This window comes from Plectropomus leopardus, chromosome 11 (genome assembly GCF_008729295.1).
Source record: "Plectropomus leopardus isolate mb chromosome 11, YSFRI_Pleo_2.0, whole genome shotgun sequence".
NCBI classification, from domain to species: Eukaryota; Metazoa; Chordata; class Actinopteri; order Perciformes; family Serranidae; genus Plectropomus; species Plectropomus leopardus.
Window position 1 is genome coordinate 12,376,346 of NC_056473.1, and position 27,596 is coordinate 12,403,941.

Here is a 27,596-nt window from a genome sequence, read left to right on the forward strand (position 1 = left end):
AAATTACAGAGCGAATAAATGGAGAGTCCCGATATATAAGAATAACTTCATAAACTAAAAATAATTTTAAAAAATCTGAGTGCAATCTTCAAAAAATATAACTGTCTGTTATAGGGGAGCTCTAAGTGTCTAGTTTAAACATCGTAGGATGAGATTCATTTTTGAATCGTGAGCTCGTGAGTTAAAATGTCATTTTTGATATATCTCTAAAAGTATAAAAGAACTATTTTGTATACTTTGTTAATGCATGAAAATATGCACTTTTATCCTCAGTTAACACTGACATTTGAAATTAACTGTGCCAACATACCATCATATATCACCTCGGGTCAAAATATCTTTCTTTGATAAGGAACTTAAAATCTCTGCCAATGACAACTTTGTATTAAAGGCCTCTTGGCTCTAGTTTATAATTAATACATATTATTTATATTGCTTTGAAGTGTAGGGCACTATTTTACTTAACTTTTTTATCACTTCTTGTTGTATCTTGCTCTATAATATAGTGAATAATAATAGTGAATGTGTGAATAATCAAAAAGAACTATCTATTAAATGAAATATCTTCTGAAATATCTCATCATTGATTTCCAGAGATTTCCCTAAAGGAACTGACAGGATATTAAAGTCTACACTGTCACAAAGTACATGTGTTGCCATATCACCCAACCCTATCTCCGCTCACCTTTATTATATTGTGACTTGCAGTATCATCATAAACACTTTAAACCGACCAGAAAAGGAATCGCTTCTCATAGTAAAGATCATTACATATCTCAATGTAAAAAAAGTAATTATCATTATAACCTAACTTGCAAGTAAACACAAGTTACATTTCTCACTGACTAAAAGTCAATCACATCTCCTCCTAATGAAGGTAAAGGATGTGAAATGAACCTCTCTGACTGCATCCAGCTCCCAAAGGACTCACCACTCAACTAAATGAAATGGGCTCTTCCGTCAGACAGGAAAAGATTGGCTTGTCAGGCTGCAGGATCAAGCCTCTCACCCCGCGGGACGGATCACTGTCTCAAATTCACTGTCTAAAATTCAGCCAGGGCTACAATCTTCAACACAGTTCAAGCAAGCCAAAGCTGCCCCCTGAGCAAGAGAGCTTCAGCCGCTACAGCCTCACTGCACCCTCTCAATGTCAAGAGACACTTTTATCCCCAGTCCTTTGCCCAGTCGTCACGGCTTAACTGCTAATTAACCATCTGAGAAACTGTTTTTTTTCTTTCTTTCTTTTTCTTTCTTAGTCTACTGACAGTTATGCTGAAAGTCACTCACGAGGAATTTCAATTATTCTCTAATTTTTTTTAACGATCATGTTTGATAGGGGCGGCACAGTGGTGTTGTGGTTAGCACTGTTGCCTCACAGCAAGAGGGTCCCTGAACGGGGTTCGTTCTGTGGGCGGGGTACTTGTTCTGTCAGTTCTGACAGAACAACCAATCTGGCCCCGCAATGTCTGTTTTGAGCCATGATGGCGGTGTGGCTTGGTCGGTCCAACACTTTAGTCAAGACTGAAACATCTCAACTGAATGATTATGAACAAGAGTGTTTGTATTTTTTCCATCTATAACATTTGAAAGCTGATTATTTGAAAGCTTTTTTATAAAGCAGTGTTAATTTTCTAGCAGTCCTCTTCTTCTCTGCCTTTTTCCTGGTTTTTGGTCAGATTCCTGAGACAGTGGAATAATGTCACACCATAAAGTGCTGAGTTAACATTTCACTTGCAGAAAGTTCCCTTGTCTCCAAGTCAGTGTTTGTTTTTATTGATGGGTTTTAGGTTAGATGCCTGAAATAAGGCCTGTTGTTAACACATTTGGTTGTACAACATAAAATAAGTTTGTAAATACCCTGTTCTTTATGCGTCTTCAAAAATGGTAGCTGCAAACAAGCAGCTAAATTAGGCTACAGAGGTTATCAGGGACAAGGAAAGTCATCACGCTGAAAACTCATCTACTCATTTCTATGCCTTTACAGCCTTGTTGTGTTTGCACTTGCCCTAACCCTAACTTGCAAACTATTCTGCCACAAACGTTACTAATTGACACAGCCATCACCACTAGCTACATTAGGTCATGCTAAGAGGAGAGGCTTAGATAGAAGATGTAAGTGCACAAAATCAAATTACAATTTGGAAGCTTAGTGGTGGTGATATTAAAGTAATGCAACCATGGTGTAGTGTGTTTGTAAGCTAGCGTTAGATTTTTTCCTTCTGGCAATTCCATTTCCGCTTCAAGAATCATGACAGTGGCGTTCATATTTGAAGATTATCTAGCTGAACAAAACATTTAATTGTCAAAAACTATTGCCATTACTTGCTATAACTATTACTGCCACAGAGCTTATTTTACACAGTAATCCAAAATCCAACGGAATAATCCCGTAGGCTTTTGTTGAGGGAAGTAAGGTGATGTTTCCTGAAAATAGTCATCCCTGCAGCACTCTATTGGCAGGAATGTGTACTGCTTCATGTGCATGGGCACGCACGTACGTCCTCTGGAACCCAGTCTTAAAAGCACTGCTCAATAGCCCTACTAGTGACCAAAAACTCTGCAGGATACCTTTAAGTGACTCATTTCCTAACTCTAAACCCTATCTCTTTACTATTCACAGATACAGTGTCCACCAATTGCAGCCTCAGCAAGAGAAACGTGAAATACGTCTGAGCTAAAATGAAAAACGCCATCAGGATCAGACCATGAGATGGTCAAGCTTTCACGCTCAATGCCAGTCTCTGCTTACTGAGGAGAACCACTGTTTATCACTCCAGTGCTTTTTCCTTATTATTTGAAGACAAACATACACATACAGCATAATGACAAAAAGACAACAGCTTTCTTACCCTTGTGACTCCCACATTGATCTCCTCTGGCCCCAGGGAGACTCTGATGAAGCAGCCGGGGAAGTCTCCCTCCTCCCTCTCCAGCAGGTCTTTGCCCTGGTGAAGAGTGATGTGGAGCATTCCCGTCCCCTGGCCCGGATGCCTGGACGGCTCAAACTCGAGCGTGATCTCCAGCTGGCCGACCGTGAAGTCATGGCCAAAGTTGTTAGCGATGGAGGAGATGGAGCTGAGCGAGTCGGTGGAGATGGATCGATTAAGCTGAGCCATGCCGGTTGGGTCCAGCTCCCTGCTCATCAGCTCCAGGTGGCCCAGGTCCCTGAAACCATCAGGGGTGTCACCGAGGGCCAGGCTGGGTTTACGGCTGGAGGTGGTTGAGGTCCGCCGGTGGTTGTTGGCAGCCACTCTCTTCAAGGAGGAGTTAAAGAAAGGATGAAATATTTTTTATAAGGACTGAGATGAAAAATAACTCACAAAGAACTGTTTGCAACTACAAGAAGAACTTGTAGTTTTGAAAGTTGAGATTTAGTGGATAACAGTTACTCACCCCATATTACATTCAATTCATGAAGAAAATTTTGTTTTTTTCTTACATGCCTCCATGGTGAAAAAACAATCCAAACAGAGCAATTCTTGATGAATTGAGATCACAGAGGTCCTCGTTTAAGATCATTTAAATTATATCAAAGCATCCTTTTAGTTACTCTCACAGAACTCATGCAGTATAATCAAAGTCTCATTTATCCAGTTGTGTGCTCAGTACTTCCCAACTTTTCTGTGACCCCTTCAAAAACAGACTCCATAGAGAAAACAGTAATTTTACCTCCCTTAACTTTAAAATGAAGAATTAATTCGGGTTCACCAAATTCACACAACAACACAAACAACCAATCAAGGCACTGGTGGACCAGCAACTCCCATATTTAGAGATGTAAAATTAAAGTATGTTTTTGACTGTGAAGTCTGGCTTTAAAGAGAGCATTGATAAGTTTTACTTTCATTTCAGTTCTCCATCAGAAATGGCTGTATTTCTGGTAAGTACTGAGGATACGACCGAATAAATGAGACTTGGATAATATTGCACAGGTTATGTGAGCGTTTATCAACAGACGTTTTGATAACATTTTGCTGTTGTCCAGTGTAGTTGTGTATGACTTCAATTGATAAAATATGTTCTTCGATTTTGAAATCTTTGTTCACCAGAGGCAAAGGAGAAAAAAAGTTTCCTCTCCCAATTCAACGGAACATAAAATTATTTTTTAAAGTAGAGATAGTCAATCATGTGCCATTGAGGCCCAAGACTCTGAGGTAGAAACTAAAAGCTATGAATTAAAAAAAAAAACAACAACAAAACTTTGCCTTTGATTCAACTGCTGCCTTCTTCCCTCGGAAAAAAACCCAGCTCTTGATGATCTGTGCCACATGATTGCTCATCTCATGCCCCAAGCAAAGAAGCTGGTTGATTTTGCCACTAACTTTACAAAACCTCTCCCATCCTTGTCTTTTTGTACAATTCATATAGCTTGATTCTGGTGTAAATGTACCTTTTGTCTGACTTCTGAGAAGGAGGTTCCATATTTTTCTTGAAGATATCGATAGTCAAAGTTGGGGAAAGGGGACGGTGCAGGGAAGGTGCCAGATTTCCACAACTTCCAGATGTTGAGTCCGGCCACACCCAGCAGAACAAAGAAGCCCACCAGGTAGATCCCCACCTCCCAGCCGGGCGGGTTACGCACCACTGAAACAGAAACAAAAAAACAAGTTGTCCTCACTTCATTTCATCAATGGTAGCGTAAAGTTTGTCCTCATAACTGCCTGTATTTTATATCTGATGGGGAGGTTTGATTACCGGTGGAAGTGCAGAGTTGGGAGAAACCCAGGACAGAAAGTTTAGTGAGGTTTTTTTTATTTTGAGACCAGCAGGAGTCTTAACAAGCTATCACTGAGCACAGTCAGCCACTGTTGCAGGCCTTGTCATTTAGCTCTCAGCATTGAGATGACTTTGGAATCGTTCAGGATGCATAATGTAAATCAGACAACAGTTCTGGACAAAATGACAGACAAACTGAAACGCCTCTCTGAATAAAACGTCATTCATGTTGCATTTTCGAGAGGGATTACGAGCCTATGCCAAGCTGGCTCTCTCAAGATGAATTGCTCCTGTGGGAGGACTTTGACAGCTTTATCTCTACTTTTTAACACAAGAGATAAGACAATTATTGGGTCAGTCATAATGTGTTGTAGCATTGACTGTGTTCAGCGGGAGATGAGGCCAGAGAAACTGTAAAGCTTGCGTAAAAATGTGACAGCAGCTGTCAAATACACCTGAGATCAGACGCACAAATGCAAAATGACGGACAAAAAAAAAAAAGATACACACACTCACAAAGACGATCATGCAGAAAAAAATCAGCAAGGGAATATGCTGGAACTGTCCACTCACCGCTCAGATGGTAGCCTGATATATCCCCACTTTGAGCGGAGGACATGGTGCTGCAGCCAGCCTGGAAAAAAAACATCCAAACAATAATCTCTTCAAGTGGCTTTTTATGTCAGAGACCATAACAGAGTAAAGTCTGACACATTTGGGGCTGCTGCCAGACTTGGTCTGGGGACAAACTATAAGAAAAACCACAACATTTATTGAAATTGCATTTTTGTTCATAATCCCGAATAAAATTGGGTTATTGTTCTTCTAAAATATATTAAATATTCCACTTACGGAAAAACTAATTCTATTTGCAGAGTGGAATTACATAAGCTTTTTATGCATAGTACAAGAAACATTTTTAAAAACTCCTTAAAACATCTCTTTTTTTCTTTTGCTATCAGCATGAATCACAGTACATGTGGCCAATTTAACCCGCTTTGGGCCACACGGCAAAATGTACCATGGGAAAGTAACAACTCCTGACATCCACTGCTGCTTCAGATACATGAACAGAACAGGTTGTATGCACAATAACATGCATGCATAGCAAAGGACATCAGGGCTACATTTTTGCTTTGGGCCCCCTGCACAGAGTGGCCAAAAGAGACCCAAAAATCAGCAGTTTTCATACCACCTAAAAAATCCACCTACTGATAAGCAGTATACTGTCAAATCAAAGTGAAAAAACCCATCAGTGAAGTCACCTGCTGAGGTGACTAGTTTGAATGAAAACCTGCAGAAAATGGTGCATTTTACCAACCATACTCTTAACAGGTTGATACCACATAAGTACACATAGTAGTGTCTCCTGGTTGACAGTGGGTTAGGTTCAGGCAACTCGTAGGTTAGTTTAAAAATGGGACAGTTCACCCCAAAATCAAAAAGTACATATTGTTCCTCTTACCTGTAGGGCAATTCATCAGTCTAGATCATTTTGGTGTGAGTTGCTGACTTTTGGAGAAATCAGCCATAGTGATGTCTGCCTTTTCTACTGTATAATAAAACACTAAAAGTGTCAACAAATACAAAACTCAACAGCAATGTCTCTTTCCATAAATGATGACCTGGTTACTCAAGATAATCCACAGACCTTGTTGTGAGCAGTTTTATGTAGGAACTATCTTCTTTCTACTAAATTACATGTGCCAACCATATCATACCATGCATTTACTCGTAACACAATAAGATGTAAACATTTACGGCGTCCTCCTTGGCTAAGCTGTAACATTAGCTAGCTCAGCGGTGCTAGGTGACACTTCCTCTACCTGCAGCAATTTTCATCCTACATTTGGTTAAGAGGAAAAAAAGTTCCTATATGAATCTGCTGACAACTATGTGTGGTTTATTTTGAGTAACTGGGTCATGATTTCTCAAAAGAGAAATTGCTGTTGAGTTTTTCAATTTTTGTTTTTTTTTTCTTTTGCAGTTTGAGCATTTAGTTTTTTGAGTTCCATTATATTACAGAGAAGGAAGACATCGCTACAACACTCTGCAACTCTCAAAAAAAAAAAACAAAAAATGTGTTGAATATGTTGAATTTTTGGGTGAATTGTCCCCTCAAGGAAAAAATGTTGAGCACTTCACAGTTTTAGCATTACACTTGTTGGATTCTTGATTTACAGTTTAAAAGCAGAATTGGAGATATTGTCTTTTTTAATTCCACACATTCTTGCTGCCTGTCAAAACCTGGGGCCTACATTACCCACAATGCAACTCGACTGCCTTACAGCTGGGTCAGAGATTCAGGTGCGTAATGCTATAGCAGCTAATGTAGCCTGGAAGCCGCCAGTCTCCAGCAGAGATACAGCACAGGATACAGAGGTCTGGTAAGCATACTTCTTTATAACCCCACATCTCTGATTAGACTGCATGGCTTCCTCTGAAGCCACAAGAGACTTTCTTTAACCTTTTCACATATGCAGCAGACCAGTAAATAGTCCTTGATGTGAAGAAAATTCATTATGTAACCAGTTCAACAACAGGTTAAAGACAGGATGTCTGTAATGTCCAGTGTCAAAGTCTGACACTTTTTACACTCAATCATCCATTTCAACCTACTGGCTAAGAAGTTTTGTCGGTGTATGACAACATCATATTACTTCTATCTTTGCTTGACTAGACAACAGTCATTAAGAAGTCAGTAAATCTACAAGAGGTTCAGAAAAACCTAAACACACCAAGTTCTAAGTCTTTGAACGAATGACTAATGCTGCTTTTTTTTGTCTCATCTCACTATTTTTACCCAAATTCATGTTGAAAGACTTGGGAAAGACTAAGGGCATATTCTACACAAACAATCAAATAAATATATAAAATCTCAAATAATAATACATTATGTTGTGCTCCAGACACATTTTCGTTTGTCCAAAATGTATTCTTTTCCTGCATGAGCATATACAGTAATGTGACTGAAACTGCAAGGACTCTTGAAGACAGAATTGTGGATTTGGGGCCCTGGGGAAATTCAACGAGCAAACACCTGACTACTGACTTCCTTTTCACAGTAACAGTGATGATGCATTATACACATGAAAGACATAGTATTAGCTTCTAATCATACTGCTGAGATAAACAGGAAATGAAATGAATGGTACAGGGCTTCTGGGAGAACTCAATGATTGCACATTCACTGTCGGACCATGCAGCTATTAGGTTTATTCAGTTTAAAATAAGAAATCAATTTGGCTTTCATGGCTCTTTCTTAAAAAAGCAGCAGGGGCTGTTTTTCAAAAGACAAAAGAGAACAATATTTCCCTGTGCCCCTCTCTTCCTCCGCAAACTGTAAAATAAAAAACGATGGGTGCTGGCGTGTGACTCATTCCTCCACCCAACCTCCCCTCCCGCTCCCCCGCTTGTTGGAATCTCCCCATATCTCGGTGGCTCGGGGGGAAAAGGGAGCATTACACTAATGATATAGAAAAAGGCTGGAGGGGGGTTGGGGGGTTGCCGACTCAATTCTGCTGAGCGCTTTGCAGACCACAGCCATGCAGGCCAATTAAAGTGGCTGACGCAGTGCAGGGCCCACTGACAGCTGCTGATATGCCATTAGCAAAGCATGGGGAATCTCTAGCAGTCAGGGAAGTGTGAGCGCAACCACCACCCCATCTCGGCCCAGTATCTCTCAGATAAGCTTGGTTCAACCTAAGGCAACATATGAGAGTAGAGGAGGTCCAGGAGAAGCTGAAGAAAAGGAAGAAGAGGAGGATCAAGGATGGGAAAAAAAGAAGAGAGAGACAGCAAAACATGTTTCAGACAGATTTAGTAAATAAGGATGAGGCAGCGTGGGCGCTCTGGTGCCTCAGCGGGCTTAAGGTGGAGGAATACTAACAATGAAATCCAACTTGCCTTAAAATGCATTTGAAAAAAAGGAGGCTCATACTAACTCACTGCAGTTTTGTAAAGTCTGTTTGTGAGTTTGGTGCAGGTGAATTGGATGTCATTTGATTAGTCGATCACCTGTCAGTATCACCTCATCGTCACTAACCGTCATCATCCAAATGTGTTTATTTGAAGTGATTTTTAACATTGATGACTTTTGTTTATTCAAAAGCAGATATTGTTAGAGTTTACAACCTTTAAATGATATTTAAGGTTTTTTAAAGTGAGGTACTTATCCATTGTCAGTGCATTACCTACAGAGACATCGGTCGACAATCGGCACGCCCCAGTATGGAGAAGTAGACTGCAACAGAAGCTATGCAATGCTCTGCTGTGGAGGAAGGCAGCAGAAAAATCTATTTTAGCCACTTAAAAATGTAAAATATCTATATATTTTAACCCCTTTATCTTGCCAACAGTCAGCACAGATGGAAACTTCTGTACTGTTCATTTCATCTGTATCTGTGCATATTTTCTGACAGCTCATGGATACAAACGGAGCAGTACCACTGGAGATTGTGGGGGTCATTACGTTCTCATCCCAAGTCGTAACATGTTGCCACACCGCGACCAACTTCCACGTCTACATATTTCACTCGAGGTATCCTTCTGTGTCTGCTGTTGACATTTAGGAATGCGACTACCATGATGTTATGCTGCACGTGTTTATGTTTTGGCAAGAACAGCAACATGGCAACCAACGCAAGGTGTCAACAAACACACATGCTGGCATGGATGGCTAGGATTAGAGGAGGAAGGCGCGTGGGAATGTGGAGGAAAAAACTCCATCACATTAAAACAGGAAGCAAATATGGTACCACCAAATAAAAGTCCAGGGTTTGTTGGACCCATCCATTGCCCCTCGTGCTCCTAATATTACCCGTTACCAGTTGCGTTTCAACCTGACGCTGTTCTGCCACATTTTATAAGGATGCAACAGGTTCTGTCTGGCCGCATTCTCAAGTGATCCAGCGTGTGCTGTCTGGCCATCTGTCGGCGTATAATAACACGGAGACCAGTTCTGGCAGGCCAAGTTCTCATCTGAAATCATCCATCAAAATACATTTTGCTGCTGCCGCTGGCGGCAGCACTACATTGCTTATCTTCCACGTCAGTACTCCTGCCTCTCCAAAATGGGGGGCGTGCCGGCTGACATCTACTGTTGGTACGACACTGACTATGAATAAGTACCTCACTTCAACCTCACTTCAAAAAATCCAAACTATCCCTTTAAGGTGGATCCCCAGCACACTGCCTTTGACAGAGAAGAACATAATCTGCTGGTGACCTTTGCTGCTTGCTATCCCCCCTCTCTTTCCCATTCCCCTGTCACCATCTAACAGATACAATCTAAGCAGAAGGAAGATGGTATGAGGCTGAAAATAGTTTGTGTAATAAACTGAGACAGAGAGAAAAAGAAAAACAGACAAGCCGATGCTAACATTAGGGAGAAGGAACAATAATGAGGAGCATGTTAAATTTTTTACATTACAGAGTTACTTTTTTTTATTGCAATGATTAAGCTGAAACCCAAAGAACAGGAGCAAGAAGTATGCGAGTCTCGATCTGAACCACGATGTCTTATTTCCATATCAGCAGTTGTCAGGTGTGTCATATTTTCTCCTTTAGATTTCCTGAGGCTGACAGCTCGTTAACACATGGCTGTGAAGGGTAAGGTGAACATTTGCGTAAAAGCTTTCCCACAGACGTGTCATCTTCATGCCCACATGATCTCCACTCTCTTGCTTCTTTAGATTTACCTCACCGCTGCTGCAGGGGATTCTGTGTCTGATAACATTCCTCATAAAGCCTAAAACGACCGTCTTCCTCCACTGCACACAGAGAGCAGTTGTGCGGAGGATGTTTTAATTACCGAGATATGCATGAAATGAATATCTTGTCACAATGTCAGCTTGCAAAACAGGCTGCGATGAGCGTTAAATGGCATGTGAATAATGAAATGGAATAGAGCCTTTGAAATTTGCGAAATACAATTTTCCAGAACAGTAATGAGCCTGTCAAAGGGAAAAAAATCAACAAAAAGGGAAAAGTCAGATTTAACAATAATGCATGATTATCAACACTGGAATGCCAAAACAATACAAAGATCTTTCCCCTGCCTCATGGGGTGTAAAGTCAGGTCAATATTTTAGATAATGTGCCTTTAGTTGTTAGGAAAACATTGAAAATTTAGTTCTTCCTTGAAACTCTATAGGATGTGTTTACATAACTTTAGACTGATGTAACTGGTATGATGTCTTTTAATATAGCAGCAAGTTTGGGCAGTTTTATTGTTTATGTGCTTCCCCAGTAGATGTTGCTTGCATTAGTGTTAAGTAGAGCTGTGACAATAATTGCATTTTCACAATACTACAGCCATGCAACGCTACTGCAGTGAAGATATCATCGACGCAAGTTAACCACCAAACTGCATTAATACGTTGCTTTTTCACTGTGGTAATAGTTGCTGGGTACATCAGTCAACTATTTAGTCACAGAATCCTGATTCATATTTGATCAGCACAGCTCGGTGTGACCGCAGTTCACCTTTTTGCAGGTACATGAACACAGCACACGTAAAATCATCATGCTTCATTTCTATCCCTCCGCAGAAGTTTTAATCACAACATGGATAATTAATCAGCTGCTGCAGAGGTAGTGAAAGTAAACTAAACAGTTTTGTTTCACTTTTCACTGTGCCTGGTGTTCTGCTGCTCCATCTGTGACAACAGTATGCCCTGCGCTCTGACGGTGTGGTGCTATATATTACTGAATGGTAAAGATATTCCAATAGTGCTCCTAATGAACGCTCTAGCATCTAAAACTTTCTTCATCTAACTCAAGGCCCACTTAACACATTGAGTGCCATTGACATATATATACGTCATTTAAAAGCCAACGCTTGAGTGCCATTGACGTATTTATACGTCAAAGTGTGTTTTTGGCGGCTGACACAAGGAGGCACTCTCACGCTACCTGTGTGTAAGTTGTAGTACAAAAGACGGCAGATCAAAACATGAATGAGTAGACAGGATCAGAAAGCAGAGCAATCTGTACGGAGGTGATTCGAAACTACAGCAACGAAGCTACATCAATTCAATATCGGCATGAAATGGCTCCCAAAAAACGGAGAGGGTCAAGTGGCCAGTTTCGCCAGCGGACGCTGGAAGAAACTCTCATGGATCTCGGTCTCCCCCCCTCCCTATGCTCTTGACTGTGTGTCCTGCGGGGTCCGAAGCGTTTACTTTGAAAAAATGAGAGTGTTGAGAGTGAGCAGGCCCGGCCGCCCGAATACTGCAGGTAGGAATAATGGAATAGGACTCCGGTTCTATCTTGTGGGTTTTCTCTCTCTGAACTGGGGCCATGATTTGTTGCATTGTGCTGTACTTTGCATATTTACACATTTACACACATTTGTAATACAATTTTCAGATGTCTTTTATGTCATTGAAGGCAAAACTATAACATTCAAATCACTGTTTTGCTTGACAGACTCCCTTTCACAAAAATGCATTTTCTCAGCTTTCTAGAAAGAAAGTGGTATTTTTGATGAAACCAGCCTCTATTCAACTTCAGATAAATCAAGAACGGAACAAGGTGCAAACAAACGTTTTTTCCATGACGAAAAGGAGAGTTTCTTCTTTCATTTGAGCTATTCTGTGTTTCAGAAGTCTGAAATATTATTATAATATAATAATATTATATTAAATATTCTGTGGGTCTTGAAAGACGACTTAAAATGGCCAGAAAAGCTGGCACAAGCCACTTTCCATCATATAATAGCGCTGGCACTCAATGAGTTAATGGTGTCATCCACACCAACTGAGCAAACTCCCATCTATTTGAAAAGACTGTTAAAGAAAACTCAAGAAAAAGCTAAAAAAATGAAAATTCTATATGTAGATCCTCTCTCCACTTACTTTCTATTTTTGGGTGTACCTTATGACCTCTATAGCTGAGTGAAAGATGTTCCCCTTGCAAGACAAGACACACCACATGATTTCTATTGGTACAACACTGTGAACTGGCTTTACAGGTCCATCTTTTTTAAAGTCTACTACACTTTAGTGTTGGCACTGGCGATTTCTTAGTAGTTCCTGAACTTCAGTAGCAGTCATCCTTCATGCTTGCATCTTCCAACAGCCTTCAGTACACAGAGGGAAGTTAGGCCAAATTCGCTCTCTGGCGTAATTTTATATTTATTATTTATTATTATATATTTTGTCCTGTAATCAGAATTACAGTTCTTGTTGGCAATAAAAACCACTGCGACTAGGGAGGAAACAGACACCACCAGCAAGTGTCTCTATCCGAACATAAAGCAGCTCAGACAGAAACAACAAACCCAAAGCACCTGCTCAGATCCGACACTGAATGTAAATGTGCCATAGCTGCCACCATTTGCTCCTAACAGCTAGGAAAAAAGAAAACAAGAAATTCCCTTTATTGAAGCTGAATGTTAAAACAGGTCCGATCAATAACAGCAGACACACAGATTTATGTTTGCACACACACACACACACACACATACACACACAGAGCAATAAAGAGGAGAGAAATTGAGGAGTGTAGAGGTTAGATAAGGAGAGAAGCAAGAAAAGGATGAGATAATAGAAAGAAGTGATTGGTGAAAATAAAACAAGATGAGAGTCTGTGTTGAAAAAGTAATAAGAAACAGAGAGCAGCTGGGAAGAGAGGAAGGGGGAGGAGGGGGAGGGATCACAGACCCGTCAGCTCGCTCTCCCAACAACTGATCAATCAACTTTGCTTTTAATCTCGCCAAATGACTCATAATCAAATTAACTGCCTCGCTGCCGCACTCTGTGAAACGGCCAGATATAACACTGCACAGCAGTCTCTCCCTCTGTCCTGCCTCCTCACATATCTGCCTGCTTCCATGCCAGCTACACTGACTTTCTGGTTTAGACAGCTCATTTGGTGCATGGTTAAGTAAAAGTAGCATTGCACCGGCTGGCGCCGACTTTTATATGTCAGCAGCGGCGCCAGCTGAGGCAGGAAGAACCTGCATGCTACAGCCAATCAGCTCAATCACTCAGAGTTCAGACAACAAACCCTGAACTCATATATTCTCTGGCAAGGATGCTTCAAATCTAAAGACTGATAAAAGTGTGGAGAAGGTACTGAAATCACAGTTACGGTAAAGTCGCTCCAAAGGATGTTTAAACAAGTCCGAGAGTCTACAGACAGCTACCAGCTCTATTATCACTTTTTCCAACGTGCTACCTTGTTGAAGAATAAGAATAAGAGATGGAACAAAAATTGTTGTTGGAGTAATGATTAATAAATACATTTTCTTGAGTAACAAATCACTGTCAACAAACTGAAATGTTGAGCACATTATGGCCCTTAAATAAAAGTTAAGATCAGAGATCAGCAAAGTTATACAACTGATCTTCAGGAGACACACATTTCAGGACAATCCATTCAACTGCTGTCAAGATATTTCACTTAATTAACCAAAAATGTCAACTATATGCAGAATGTTCTCGTGCTCTGTTTGTACATTTGTCTCTGAAAACTAATGCAACAAACTTCGCACATATCACATATAATCATGAGCCAGTGATTCATGTATAACCTATGTATTTGGGTAGGCCGAGGTCATGTTATAAGTGCACTGACGCAATAAAAAGAAGGAAGAGCTAAAATAAAGAGGCAGGTTGGGGCAGTGAATAAGTCACAAAATACTGGACTTTCTGCTAGTTTGGTCATTTTGAGGTGGATCATCGCCATGTTTCTTTTCCTAAACCTAACCTACATAAATCTATTTGCCTAAACCTAACCTCTGTCTTGACGTGAAGAATGTGGCATCATTCACTGGGCTCTGATTCACAGGATATTGCACAAACTGTTGTATGAGGATATGCTGCCTTATGGTGGCCTAGAAGAGAAGTCCAAGATCACCAAAATCAGCAGCACTCATCCACTTGGTGCCATGAATGTCTTGAACAATGTGATCACTTGAACCAAGGAACTAACGTGGCTAACAATACAAATGCTGACTTGAGCAAAGGAGGTTGTTTAAATGTGTATTGATTGGACGTCACTGAAACATATGTTTAGCTCTCCATCAGATTTAGTGTACAGATCAGCCTGGGATAAACGAACAAAAAGATCATTTTTGACCATCAAAATATCTTAAACTTTCATTTGTATGATTAATTCTTATAAATCTTGCAGACATAACTGTGAGACTAACAAAGATGTTCGACTTAACATTGTTAAACAAGATGTTTGCAAATTTGTTTAACTCCAAATGGAATCAATGGTAAAGGCGTCTTTGAGTGTAGCAGCAAGCAAAGAGCTGTTTGAGCTCCGTCTACTTTGATTATTCAGTCGAGAGCTACTTAAACAACTCACACAACTGGAATTTAATCTGTCTCCAAAAAATCTGGCGGGTAAATATTTTCTCTCCTTCTTTGCGGAGAAAAAGGATTATATGAGAAAAATGGAAAAATACGAGAATAAATACGAGAAAAAGGCTGCTGACTTCACTCTGAACCACATTAAACATCAGAATGTTGAAAAGGCTAATATACAGAGGGGATAAAACTTTATAAACACAATTGAACCAGACAAACAGAGACAGACTGCTTGTTTGGTTGAATTAACTGCAGAATAATTAGTCAAAATCATGTTTTTTTCCCCTTATTTTATCCTGAAAAATTATGACAAAGTATGTTAAGTTTTAGAATCAGCTTGATCATGGTTTGACACACGTGGATGCATTCAACTACAACCACTGTCAGCGAGGTAATTACAGAAATTGCTGTGTTTCCTATTTATTTCCACACTTGGATAGACTTTTCCTCATGCCACTGATTTTTCATCACTTTTGCAATCATGAAGTCTCTAACTCTGTGTTCAAGGCTGAACCCATGAACTCATTACACCTACTACTTATCAGATTAACAACCTCACAATTAGGCTAATACAGGACAGGGAAAGCACTTAGTGTTACAAAAACGTCTGTCAGACCCAACTTAATGTTTTGGAAACAGGTTGATTCACTCTCAGTAATGTGAAGGTGGGCGGAAGCTTAAATTCTCCAAAGTGGGGAAGAGCAGATTTGAAGCCAAGCCCAAGCTTATTGATTAACTATTGGGTAACTGCAGTCAGATCCAAAGGTATTTGGACAGTAACATAGTTTTTTTATGCTTCTTCTCTGCATCCTAGTTTAAATTTGACTTTGAAATCACAGATGGGACAGAGGCGATTTAATATCTGCTAACGACGTCAGCCCTCCAGCTGGTTAACTGCTGTAGTGTAGCTGTTGGAACTGAAGTGATATTACAAACTATTATTAATGCCTGCCCACACAGATACTGCACCAGTTAAATTACTCAGACAATGTTAGTAGGTAAAAGTCAGTTTGACTTTCATTTTCGTGTATTTTCATCCATATGAAATGAGCTGTAAGAATGTGCAACGGGTTTTGTTCATTTACAAAAGTGAAAGGACATTTTGGAAACTACTAATGAGAGGATTGATACCACTCTTGTATACAATAAATATGTAACTGGAGCCAGCTGTGAGTTAGCTTACTGTAGCGTATTATTACGAGAGGAAACAGATAGTCTGACAAAGGTAACATAATATGCCCAACAGCACCTCTCAAACTCACTAATTACACCACAAATGGCTGGAAACTGCTCCCAGCCAAGAAACAGCCCAGCACTTAACCCTCTATAAAACTATATATTGTCATTTTTACATACTGGATTTTGCAAGGATTAAACAACAAGATTCAGCATGTCTGAAAATGATGATGATGAAATTTTTCTCCCCTCCTGCTATTTCTTGACATTTCCCAATGGCACATTGTCGCTCGTCCTGGGTTTAGCGCCTCCCAAGACGACTGTGATTAGTTTAAAGAAATACAAACAAACCATAGTGTTTTTTTTTCCTCTTAGTGCACAATAATGATATGTTCAGGCAGACCTGTCCACTGTGCTGGAACAGTGGTGAAACAAAGTGTGGAGGGACAGACAGACCCAGGGAAGCTGTTTACCCTTAATTTGGGCCTTAATGCTTATGCAAATACAAATGAAAAGTGGTACAAACAACACTGTTAAAAGGAATACTCCACCAGCAAAATGACCATTACTATATCAGTTACTCACCCTGAATTACTCGATTGTGAAGAAAACGTTTTCCCGCATGTCTCCACACTGAACGAAGAAACCAAAAAGACAAACATTCCTTATGAATAGATGCCATTGGGAACCATGTTTGACAACAGCAAAACTATATCAGAACATACACAGACAAACAACTCACACAACTGCAGTATGATCCAAGTTTCATTTATGCAGTCACATGCTCAGTACTTCCCAATCACATGCATTTTCGCTAAAAAAAAGTTGCAACATAAAACACTTTCGCCTACGAGCGCGCCCTAAGCATGTCCAGGAATGATCTTGCAGTGAAAACGTACCTGATTGTGAAGTAATGTGCATAAGACTGGATAAAGAAGATTCGGATTATATACCAAGAGTTGCGTGAGAGTTTTGATGTTTTGAAAAAGATTTCCTGTTGTTAAATATAGACCTCTTTTTGGATTTGCCGTTCCCTGCGGAGGTATGCAAGAAAAACAAGTTTTCTTCACAAAGTCAAGGTCACACGTGGTGAGTAACTGATATACAAATTATCATTTTGCCAGATGAAGTTTTCCTTTAATACCCGATAACCTTTAGCAGTCTCAATCTCATAAATGTGATTCATCTTACGATACTTTCTTTTACGATACCCTCTCCAGCCTGCTGCATTTCAAGGCATCTCCAGGAGAAGTGAGCTGTAGCAACATTTGGCAGCAAACTGCTCTGACCACAGGCATTCACCTTAAAATGAGGCAATCCATAATACCATCTATTCTGGAAATATTAGCAGCGATACATTAAGGTGTGAGCCAGCACTCGATCTTTGGAAAGAACCATTTTGATAATGGCAGAGGGCCCTAAAGGTGTTACAGTAGACTTACAGAGCCACAAGTCTCCCAGGTTCATCTAAGTGCTCTCAGTTTTCTTAATGTAATAACACTTTTCTTCCGAGGAGTTCAACGGGGACACAGGAAGGGAGAAGGTGGAGTGTTAGGGCTGCAAGTGTGTGTGTGTGTATGTGTGTGGGTGTCTGTAGAAACAGGGGGAAACCCATGACAGAGAGCGAACGAATGGCAGAGATGATTGCGAGTGCTGGTGGAGGAATTGAATTCTGAGCTGGTCGTATTTCAGCACAGCGAGGAGGAGGAGGAGAGAGTCCCAGTGACACACACACACACACACACACACACACAGAACAATATTTTACCTCGACTGCCAAGCCACTTCGCAAAGACCTCCAGCATCGTTAGAAAGCTGCAGGAAATACACTGGAAGAGCCAGCGCATTGAGATCATGTTAAAATGACTGATTTTGGTTTCTGAATTTGCTTCGTTTTAAAATCACAGCTTTGAGAGACAGGCATTTTACTCCCACGTAACTTTAAACTGTTAACTGATGCCAAAAGTTTTCCACATAATCAGTATGCAACATTTAATTTCTGAGATTGAACACAGAAAGGAAGCCAAGAGGTAGAAAGTAATCAGTACAGGTGGCTTCAGGGGGAAACAGGACATCTACAAAGCCAGAAAGAAGGACAATCAGTCAACGTTAGTTCCAGTAAATACAACTACAACTCGCTCCAAAAGCCACAGACATTCAACCAATCGAAACCCTCTGAAAGCCTCAAAGACAGACACCAACCAGAAAACATTCAGTTATAAACAGGTGCAAATATCTGCATCACTTTATAAGAATAACGAAAGCAACATTCAAAACCCATGTAAGCATCTTTATTCTGACAGTGTTTACACTTGGTTTTAAAATGAGTCTCGGTGGATCAGATCGCAAGTGAACAGTGCTGGATACAAGTGAACGATCACTAAGTTACATTACAACCCCATTACTCTGGGATGCATTTGACCACATGTCTTCATAGTGTTACTTTTAATGTGTCCTGATGTGTCCCTGACAAGGACAGGACATAACCAGGTAAATATGTCCATGAGTACAAGATGTGGAAGTTGTTTTAGTGACCAATGCTCAATAATTTGCCCACTTAACAACAAATTAGCCCTTGTTTGATGAGACAGAGGGGAGGACATGCAGCAAAAGGTCACAGTCAGACTCAAACCCGCTGCAGTCGGACCACAGTTCCTACACAGTGGGCGCCCGCTCTACCAACTGAGCCACCATTCAGAAATTTTAGTAAACCGACACATTTTCTGGCAAAGTTAAAGCAGAGCCACAAGTCCATTCACCAACGTCGCTTTTTTTTTTCCTCACTACGCCTGCGCGAAATCGCAAACAGAGCGTCTAAAAACGCCATGGCAACAGGACACTGGATGTCCCCGAGTCAAACTAACATTAGCAACACGAAGTTATAACGAAGGAAGTGTAGTTTCTGGCTGGTAGCAACGCAGCAACATGAAACGTTAGCGAAGGTAACGTTAGCTATGAGGTTAACACCAGTTTAAGTAGCTAGCTTACCTCCAATTCTCTCTGCAAAATGGACAAGCCATCCTGTCCACGTCCTGCAGACCATCTGCGAGTCCCTATGCGCCTCTGTCTTTCTTGCAGGCTTCGGCCGTGGATGTATTACAGAGAGTTTAGGCACACAGGGTTGCACAGACTATCAAGACAGCAAGCTGCTGCCTTGTTAGCATTGTTGCTAATATCTACCGCGGAGCTTTCAAACTAATCTTTATTGACAATTGTCAACAGCCAGGTCGGGCCGTTTATACGCGTGCAGTGTGAGCTGTCAGGTCTGGGCTCGATCATCACAGTGTGAGCACATTAATCGTGAGCTTTGGCTTTACATCGCAGACGATTTGCTCAAACAGTATGAGTTGGAATCAACAACAAAATTTCTAAAGTCATACAGTGAATGCCCATCCTAAGTGACAAAGTCTGAACACAAGAGATGTATTATAGACGATAGAGATATGAATGTGTCTCAGCTGTCCACTCAGCTCAGTTACCAGCAGAAAATGTTGGCATTTTATATTTTGGCAAAACAAGCAAGATTTGAACATTTCATACATAGCAACATTTCAAAAGCATGGATGGTGTGTCACCTAAGCAAGATGGCTGCCAAGTTGCAGACAACAGTTGATGACCAACAATTTTAACAAAATAAAACAAAAGGTTATTTTTTTTGGCATGCTATTGATGCATTTCCAGTGGCTTTTCAGCGACCAAACATGGGTGTTTTTTAGCAAAGTGTTTTGCTAAGCGGTTGTTTTTTTTTAACTTGACATTGCTGCTGTTCTGTTTGGATAGTACCAGCAAAATCAGGTATTTTAGGCCCAAAATATAATCAATTTACAGCCATAACCAAGTGTTGTTTGTGTCTAAATCTAACCGCACATTAACCACAGCATTGTTGAAATGATATGTTTTTATGTAGTCACTACCATATAACATACACATGTAATGTAATGTAAAAATATATTTGTGGTTTGCAAAAATGTACAATGCCAACATTTATTCTGCGGTTGAGTTAGTCTTCTTGTCAAAAATGTTTTAAAACCAAGGATCAGTGGGACAGGGTCCCAACCTTTTAGGGCTTTTGATCCTTGAGAGCAATGCAATGGCTGCTTGAGACTCCTTGTCACAGGTTGCATAATGCCTGAGCTGCAACCTATTTAACCTGAGCCTTTTCAGATTATTTCATTAAAATAGTTTTTAGAGGCCAGTAATTCTTTAATGACACAATATTTCTAAATTATACCAAAATTTAGATGGTTAAACCACAGTAATTAACGACAACCTCCTGCCCATTCTGGCAAGGGTAGGCATCTTTGTTGCATGTCACCCCCTGCTTCTTATTTCCTGTCATCTTTCCCTTGCCAACCTGATAATAAAAGCATAATAATGCCACTAAAAGACAACAAATAAGTTGTTTTGGGTTCGTAAACCCTGGGTTAAAAAACAATGTTTGATTTCACATAGTTAACAATCAGAACAATCATCACTGTAGTATATTTAAGCCTCGGAAACCTGAGCAAATTGGCAGAGAAATTAACAAAAGATTAGTCTAAAGTACAAGAAAATTACCTGAAAATTAGAAGAAGAAAAAAAAGTTTAAAAAAAAACAAGGTAATGAACTGGAAAAGAACTCAAAAGTTTGAATAATTTATCATGATAACTATAAATATTGTTTTTCTGCTATTTTCTTTTTCCTGTTAGACATTATCTCCCAGTTTTTAAAAAATAACTTCCTAAATCTACTAATTTCTTGCAATTTGTGGAACATTTCTTGTCAAGTTGCTCATTGCTTTTTATCCCGTGTTCTGGAAATAAATCTCCCCATTTGCTCAGAGTTTTAGGGTTTGAATACTCATGAAAGGCATCTGAAAGCAGCACAAGAAGTTTTGTTGCTCCAGGTTTCAAAGTGTTAAATTCTGTCACAGCTATCTGTGTTAGGATCAAATTAAACATTGAATGTTTGTTTTGGGGTGTTTTTTGAGCAGAATATATTCAGCAAAGATTTGCAGAGATTTACAGATTTGCCCTGAAGGACTTTACACTGTGCAGTATGCTACATTTAGACCCTGGACTAGAAGGATACCCGGTGTCGCAATGGTTTTATTAAGTATCCAAGGCATAAAGATTAATAGCAGCTCTAAAAAACTGAGTGAAGTCGATCCTGCAAACAAAACACTGTGTGATCCTTCATTTTCATTGTCCTCATTTCACACCACATCCCCAAAGCTGCCAATCAAACCTGCATTAAGTTCTTTTTTCACCACAGTTTGCAGTTGGAGTTGAGCAGAGTGGTGCTAAACGGACAGTTCCTGCTGCTCTGGGTGCCATTTGTTATCCCTCCTTTAACCCCTGTAGCTACAAGAGGCTGCCGTGAGCATCACTTTACTCCCACAGCCAGTAACCCTCTCCTAGTTCAGGTCGACTTGCGATGCGGATCAATATTTGGGTCGACTAAAAGAGAAATGATTAGAGTCAGGGGGGAAAAACGTCGTGGCAGAAAAAGCCTGCTATCCCGTCTGCTGAGATACATTCACTCGCTAATGCTTCACGCTTTAAATGAACCCTTTCACTGTCAATAAAGAGGCAGAGGAGGAGAAAAAGACGCATGCAAGTCCCAAGTCTCGCCATGATGCGTGTTGTGCACGGAGGAGTGCAGGAGCACAGCGGCTTATAGCAGGTGGTCTATGGGGCCAAATGGCCTGAGTGAGCACGCATTTCTTACCAGGAGTTTTCTTTTGGTGCAGTAGGGAAGAAGGAGGAGGAGGAGGAGGAGGAGGAGGAGGAGGGGGGGTAGACCAACTCCACCGCTCTCCCTTCTTCAGGAGCCTCTCTCCATCCAATGACACCGGTGCCGGTCCGGTCTATGTATCCCGGGGGCTGGAGGAGGGGAGGAAACACGGCGTTCACGCACACACTCACACACACACTCCTCCCGGAAGATGGGGAGGAGTGTGAGGAGCAAGAAGGATGATGAAGAGGAGGAGGAGGATTTATCTTCCACTCGGAGGTGTCCGTGTGTTTGCGCTGCAGCTCGCTGGACTGTGAGAAGCTGGTGCCAGAGGCATTTCTGTGTGAGCCGCAGCTCACCCTCGACCGACCGACTGCAGAAACAAAGTCCCACCCCTGCAGCGCAACTTCCACCGCCGGGCCGCTCAATAACACGACCACCGCCTCCTCCTCCAAGGCTCCAACAGCAGCAGCAGCAGTCAGCACTAAGGAGGACCTGCCTGCTGCACACACGCACACACACACACACACACACACACACACACACACACACACACACAGCCTGTTACGCAATGGGTGCATGAAGGGGGGGGACTGGAAGGGGAGGTGTGTGTATTTCAGGGACACCCAAACTTTTCTTCCCCATCATCTCTCTTCACAGTCATGACCACAAAACCCTCCTAACCCCAAATTTTTTCCCAAGATCAAACCTCCTCCTCCTCCCCTCTTAATCATCATGTCAGCTGTTAGGGATGATTCAGTGTGAAATTACATAACTGTCTACACTGGAGGTGGGCAGGGTGCAGTGATGACACCAGTGATAGCAAAACGCTCATCTCTATCAGTCCTCTCAAAGTGGTAATCCCCAAACAAGCAAATTAAAGGTAAACTGCTCCTCACCCAAACGCCATGCAGTGCACAACTACAGTCAGTAAAGGGTTAAGTGGAAATTTGAGGGGCCTCTTTCTAATAAAACACTTTTTTAAAATGAAGGGTTTATTGGTGTCAGTAAATCTTAAATTATTGATTTATGGATCACTACACTCAAAGGAAATTCCCAATTTGGCAATCAAAACATTATTAATTATTACTGATATTTAAAGCATAAGTAAATGATTTTTTACCCATTATTAATGCCACTGGCTATAATCCAAGTAGGAAATTCCTTTATTTTACTTGGGTAATTCATTACATTATTTCACTCTATCCAACAGTTGAAGGACATATTTTTATTGTGCATTTTATGAGGCAGTTTGGAAAAATACAGTTTTGTAGATAAAGTGTTTGAATGTAATATGATGCCAGGTTAACATTTTCATGAATGATGAGAAGCTCTCTGTAACTAACTAAATAAATTCACCGTTAACTACTGGCAGCTGTAGTTGCCAGCATCCTGCCATTATTTTAGTGTCAATGCAGTACACTACCTCAACTGTGTGTTACTGTTAAATTCATCACACTATTCTACAGTAGAATTTGAGGTGTATAGCAGTAATGTTGGCTTCAAAACACAGGAAGATTTACAGTTTCTTACTGTATTTGGAAAAAACGGTACATTACTGTTGGCTGTATTTTTACGGTAGTTGGTTACAGTAACAGGAAACACTCCACTTTACAGTCATCCTAACCTCAACCTGCTAATATTACTCTATCTTGAAGATTTATTGTATCTTTAACATACATTTCCACTTTCATTAGATCAGCTGGAACAATCATCATTGAAAGAAATGTAAATGAAAACTAACACTGATGCTGAAGTTTGATGAATACTGGTGGAGGTTTGTTTCAACATTCGGGGACCCACACATGAGAAACGAGGGGTTTAGGGCTCCTTTGCCAATACATTTTGAGCATCAAAGATTTTTTCCTGCAGTCTGGTGAATTTTTATGCACCATTTGTTTGCCTTTTTTGCATACATTTATGATGTGAACGTGTTTATTTGTGTCGAAATAAATTCCGCTGGTACTTTCATGTTTTTATTGGAATAGGCATAGACTTCCCCAATAAAATCTACACCAACGCAAAGGACAATATCCCATCAGGTTATCTTTATTTTAACCCTTTGGACCTAAGCATATTGGTTTGATTTCTTCAAACACGGGGAGAGGGCAACTTAACAAAACATGGTGGAAATTAGTAAAAAAAAAAAGTAACAAGAAAATTAACTGAAATTACGTAAATAAATAAATAAATAAAAGTCAAAAACAAACAATAAAATGACCCCAAAGTGCAGAAAATTAAAAAAAAATGACAATATGTATTTTTCTCCTGTAACATAATTTTAAATAAATAAAATTATAATGATTATAAACATTGTTTCTGGACATTTTCCCCTAGTTTTTGATAATCCCAAGTTCTCACCTTTTTAAAAAATAATTTTCAGGTTATTTTTCTCATTACCTTTCACTAAAATTTTGCAATTTGTGGGATATTTCTTGCCAGGTTGGTCATTTCCTTTTCCCCCATGATTTTGAAAGATATTAAACCAATTTGCTCAGGTTTCAAAGGCTTTAATGGTTTGTGAGAGGCATCTAAAAGCAGCACAAGAAAACTAATGTTGAACCAGGTTTTAAAGGGTTAACTAACAGATGTTACTAGTTCTTTGCTGCCTGCTGAAGATCACAGCCTGACTGCAGTGACCCCTGACCTGAAGTTTAACCTGCTTTGACCTCATTCAACCAGATTATTGTTCAATGGCTCATAATAAAGGTAATAAACTTACTGAAGCATCACTCTAGATCCAAAGTGAGAAATATGAGGATTACTGCAAACAGGAAACAGCCACCACAATGTAATGCAGTACAATTCCTTTGGAAGAGATGCACAACACCTACATTGGAAATGGACATAGTAAATATCAAAAGTTTTATCCCTCTGATCAGTCAAACAACATTTTGCAACAGTAAATTTTTTTTCCCAATTCTGCAGATGAGGGACAGACTAATCAGCCCAGTCAGCAGAAGAAAACGTTGGCATTGCACATTTCTTCAAACTAAAGATATGTTACTTTGGTACGTCTCATATGTATCATATCAACATTTCTAAAGTAACACAGTTTGTTAGTTAACTTTGACATCAGGAGGTGGATGGGATGCTGGATATTGTGAAATCTAGGTGAGCCGCCTGCCAGGCTGCAGATCACTGATCACTGTTTTAGACCAACAAACAGAGTTTTAAGTGGAGGGTATGCCCCCAACACCAGGTATTTTAAGCCAAAACATGATCTTTTCTGAACCAAAACTAAGTAGTTTTATGCCTAAACATAACCACACATTAACCACAGTACTGTTGAATCACACCTGCTACATAGTAATGTGCAAATGTAACACATCCGTGGCTTGCAGAAACGTTCATTGCCAACATTTTTGGGGGTAATTGTGTCAAAATAATGTAAAGACTTGCATCAAATGTAGAACACGATGCAGTGAGAGCACATTCTGTGCTCTGGTGAACACTTTCTCTGTGGGTTTTTTTTTGGTGGCCTTGTTCTCAGCTGCAGCTGTGACAACGGATGGCTGACAAAGACAGAAAAACAAGCAGAGCATGAAGAACAGGATTAATGACATCTAAACTTGTTTGCTGACATCACATGCCCTCTGATCAAACAAACCTCTCTCGCCTGTGATCCGGAACTCCACTTGTGGTAATTTTGCCTGACCTGAAACACATGAAATCTAGATACACCACAGGAATAAAGTAAAAGCATCCTAAAAATACAAATGCAGTTTTCTTTCACTGTGTGGAAATGATTTCTTTCCACTCTTTTGAGTAACAAAAATGAATGAGGCAGAGTGAAGTATGTGAGATGAGAGTATAATGTTAGCATCATCTCAGCTGTTTGGTTTAACTTTGTCCTTGTCCTCCCTTAATCATTTTTCTCTTTTATATTTGTCCTGCAGAATTCACACAGCATGTTTGCACAGCTTTTAGCCACACTGAACTCATTACGGCATGAATGCAAATTTATGCCACTTCACAAAATAAACACTGACAGTTTTTAAAAGGCCTGACAGCAGGAGAATGGTGCATTTGGGGTTTTCTTAGCCTTTTGAATGTCTCCATCTGGTGGTGAAGCTACTGTATTGATGCTGGTAAAGAAACACCTCAGACTTCACTAAAAGCAATGTAGAAAACACCTACTGCACTGAATCTGGTTGTGACTGACTTAAAATTCAGTGTTTCAGGTGACTGTCATTAGAGTAATTAGACACATTAGACTAATATAATAATGTGAGTGTTTTTAAAATCTTACTTACCTTCACGATTATGTTTTAGAAGAAGTATGTATCCCTAATTTCATTAATCAATAGTGAGTTAGAAGGAAATTATTGTGCTTTGGGGTTGATGTTTGGCACTGAAACTAAACTGGAGTATCTTTGAATCTCAAATCTTGTGTTCTAAAAAACATCAATGGAACCATGTAAAACGAGACCTAATTAATAACTAAATAACTCTCTGGACATTTGCATACTGATCTTAATCTTTAAAATACGCTGGCCACTTTGAGATATGCCAGCAAAGAAACATAAGATATGCAAGTCTTTAAAGTGTATAAATAAAAAATAAGTCAGACACTCAGACTGCAGGTTTCTCTTGAGTTTAAAAATTCACAGGGCTTTGGTTGATTTTCCAAAAAACCCTGAGAAGATTAATATGTTTCTAGTTTTAGTATGGTCACTGTAAATAATTTAAAGGCTCATTATCAGCCCAGGGCTCGAGGATAGTTATTTTTGCCAAAATCATTGGACTGATGAAATCCGTTCAGGTCCAAAATTAGTGGAAACAACGTTTTTTCAATGCACAAACTCAAAATAAAATACTCAGTGAATTTCACTTTAAAATGACTAAAATGGCATAAAATCATTCTTAATCTTAATCTACAGATTAGGTACAGTAACACTAGTTGAAGCTTCTACAATCTGTCCATTTTCTAGAAACTCTAGTTTTTCTTTTTAGGGTAAATCAAGTGTAAAAATCCAAACATTATTACCTATAACTGATATTCATTATATTATATGGATATTGTGACATATCATCTTAGGTTTTGGATATAATATCCAAAATGTGGTCTTTACCTCATTCAAAGGCTGTATTACAGTGAAGTGATGTAATTTTATGAATTTACCAGACTATTGTAGCTGTTCTATTATTTGCCTTTACCCATTTAGTTTTTAAATTCACATTACTGATGATTATTTATCAAATATCTCATTGTGTAAATATTTTGACAACGCAACAATAGTCAACAATATCAGCGCAATATTGATATAAAGATATTTGGTCAAAAATATTGTGATATTTGATTTCCTCCACACTGACTAGCTCAAACGGGACACTTCCACTAGATTCTCTTTTCCAGAAGAAGCAGTCACATAGTGCATGATGGGAGAGTTTTTTCATTCCTGATACCTATTCCTGAATTTGCATATAAGCCAATACTGAGTACCGTTCCAATACCATTGCATTATTTAAAAAAATAAATAAATAAATAAACCTTCAACACTACTTACCCTGTAAGGATAAAAAATAATTTCTATATGGGTGTGATTCAGCCTGCGTAAAACATAAACAACATGAGGAAATACATACAGAGAATAAATGCTATCCAACTTTAACAATAAATAAATAGTTTAATTTACTTTTTACAGTCAATTAATTCTTCGTTG

The 27,596-nt window shown here is 39.8% G+C and overlaps 1 protein-coding gene across 1 annotated transcript in view; it reads right to left on the bottom strand.

The window, feature by feature from the left end:
* syt12 (synaptotagmin XII) overlaps positions 1 to 22,410 on the bottom strand; it is a 32,767-nt gene extending 10,357 nt beyond the window's left edge. The window contains exons 1-4 of the mRNA XM_042496318.1: positions 21,925 to 22,410; positions 5,290 to 5,350; positions 4,391 to 4,584; positions 2,850 to 3,254 (exon numbers count right to left, since the gene is read on the bottom strand). Of these exons, the coding sequence (XP_042352252.1) occupies positions 2,850 to 3,254; positions 4,391 to 4,584; positions 5,290 to 5,335 (645 nt within the window). The 5' untranslated portion in view covers positions 5,336 to 5,350; positions 21,925 to 22,410. The remainder of the gene's footprint in view (positions 1 to 2,849; positions 3,255 to 4,390; positions 4,585 to 5,289; positions 5,351 to 21,924) is intronic.
* Positions 22,411 to 27,596: the final 5,186 nt, after the last annotated feature.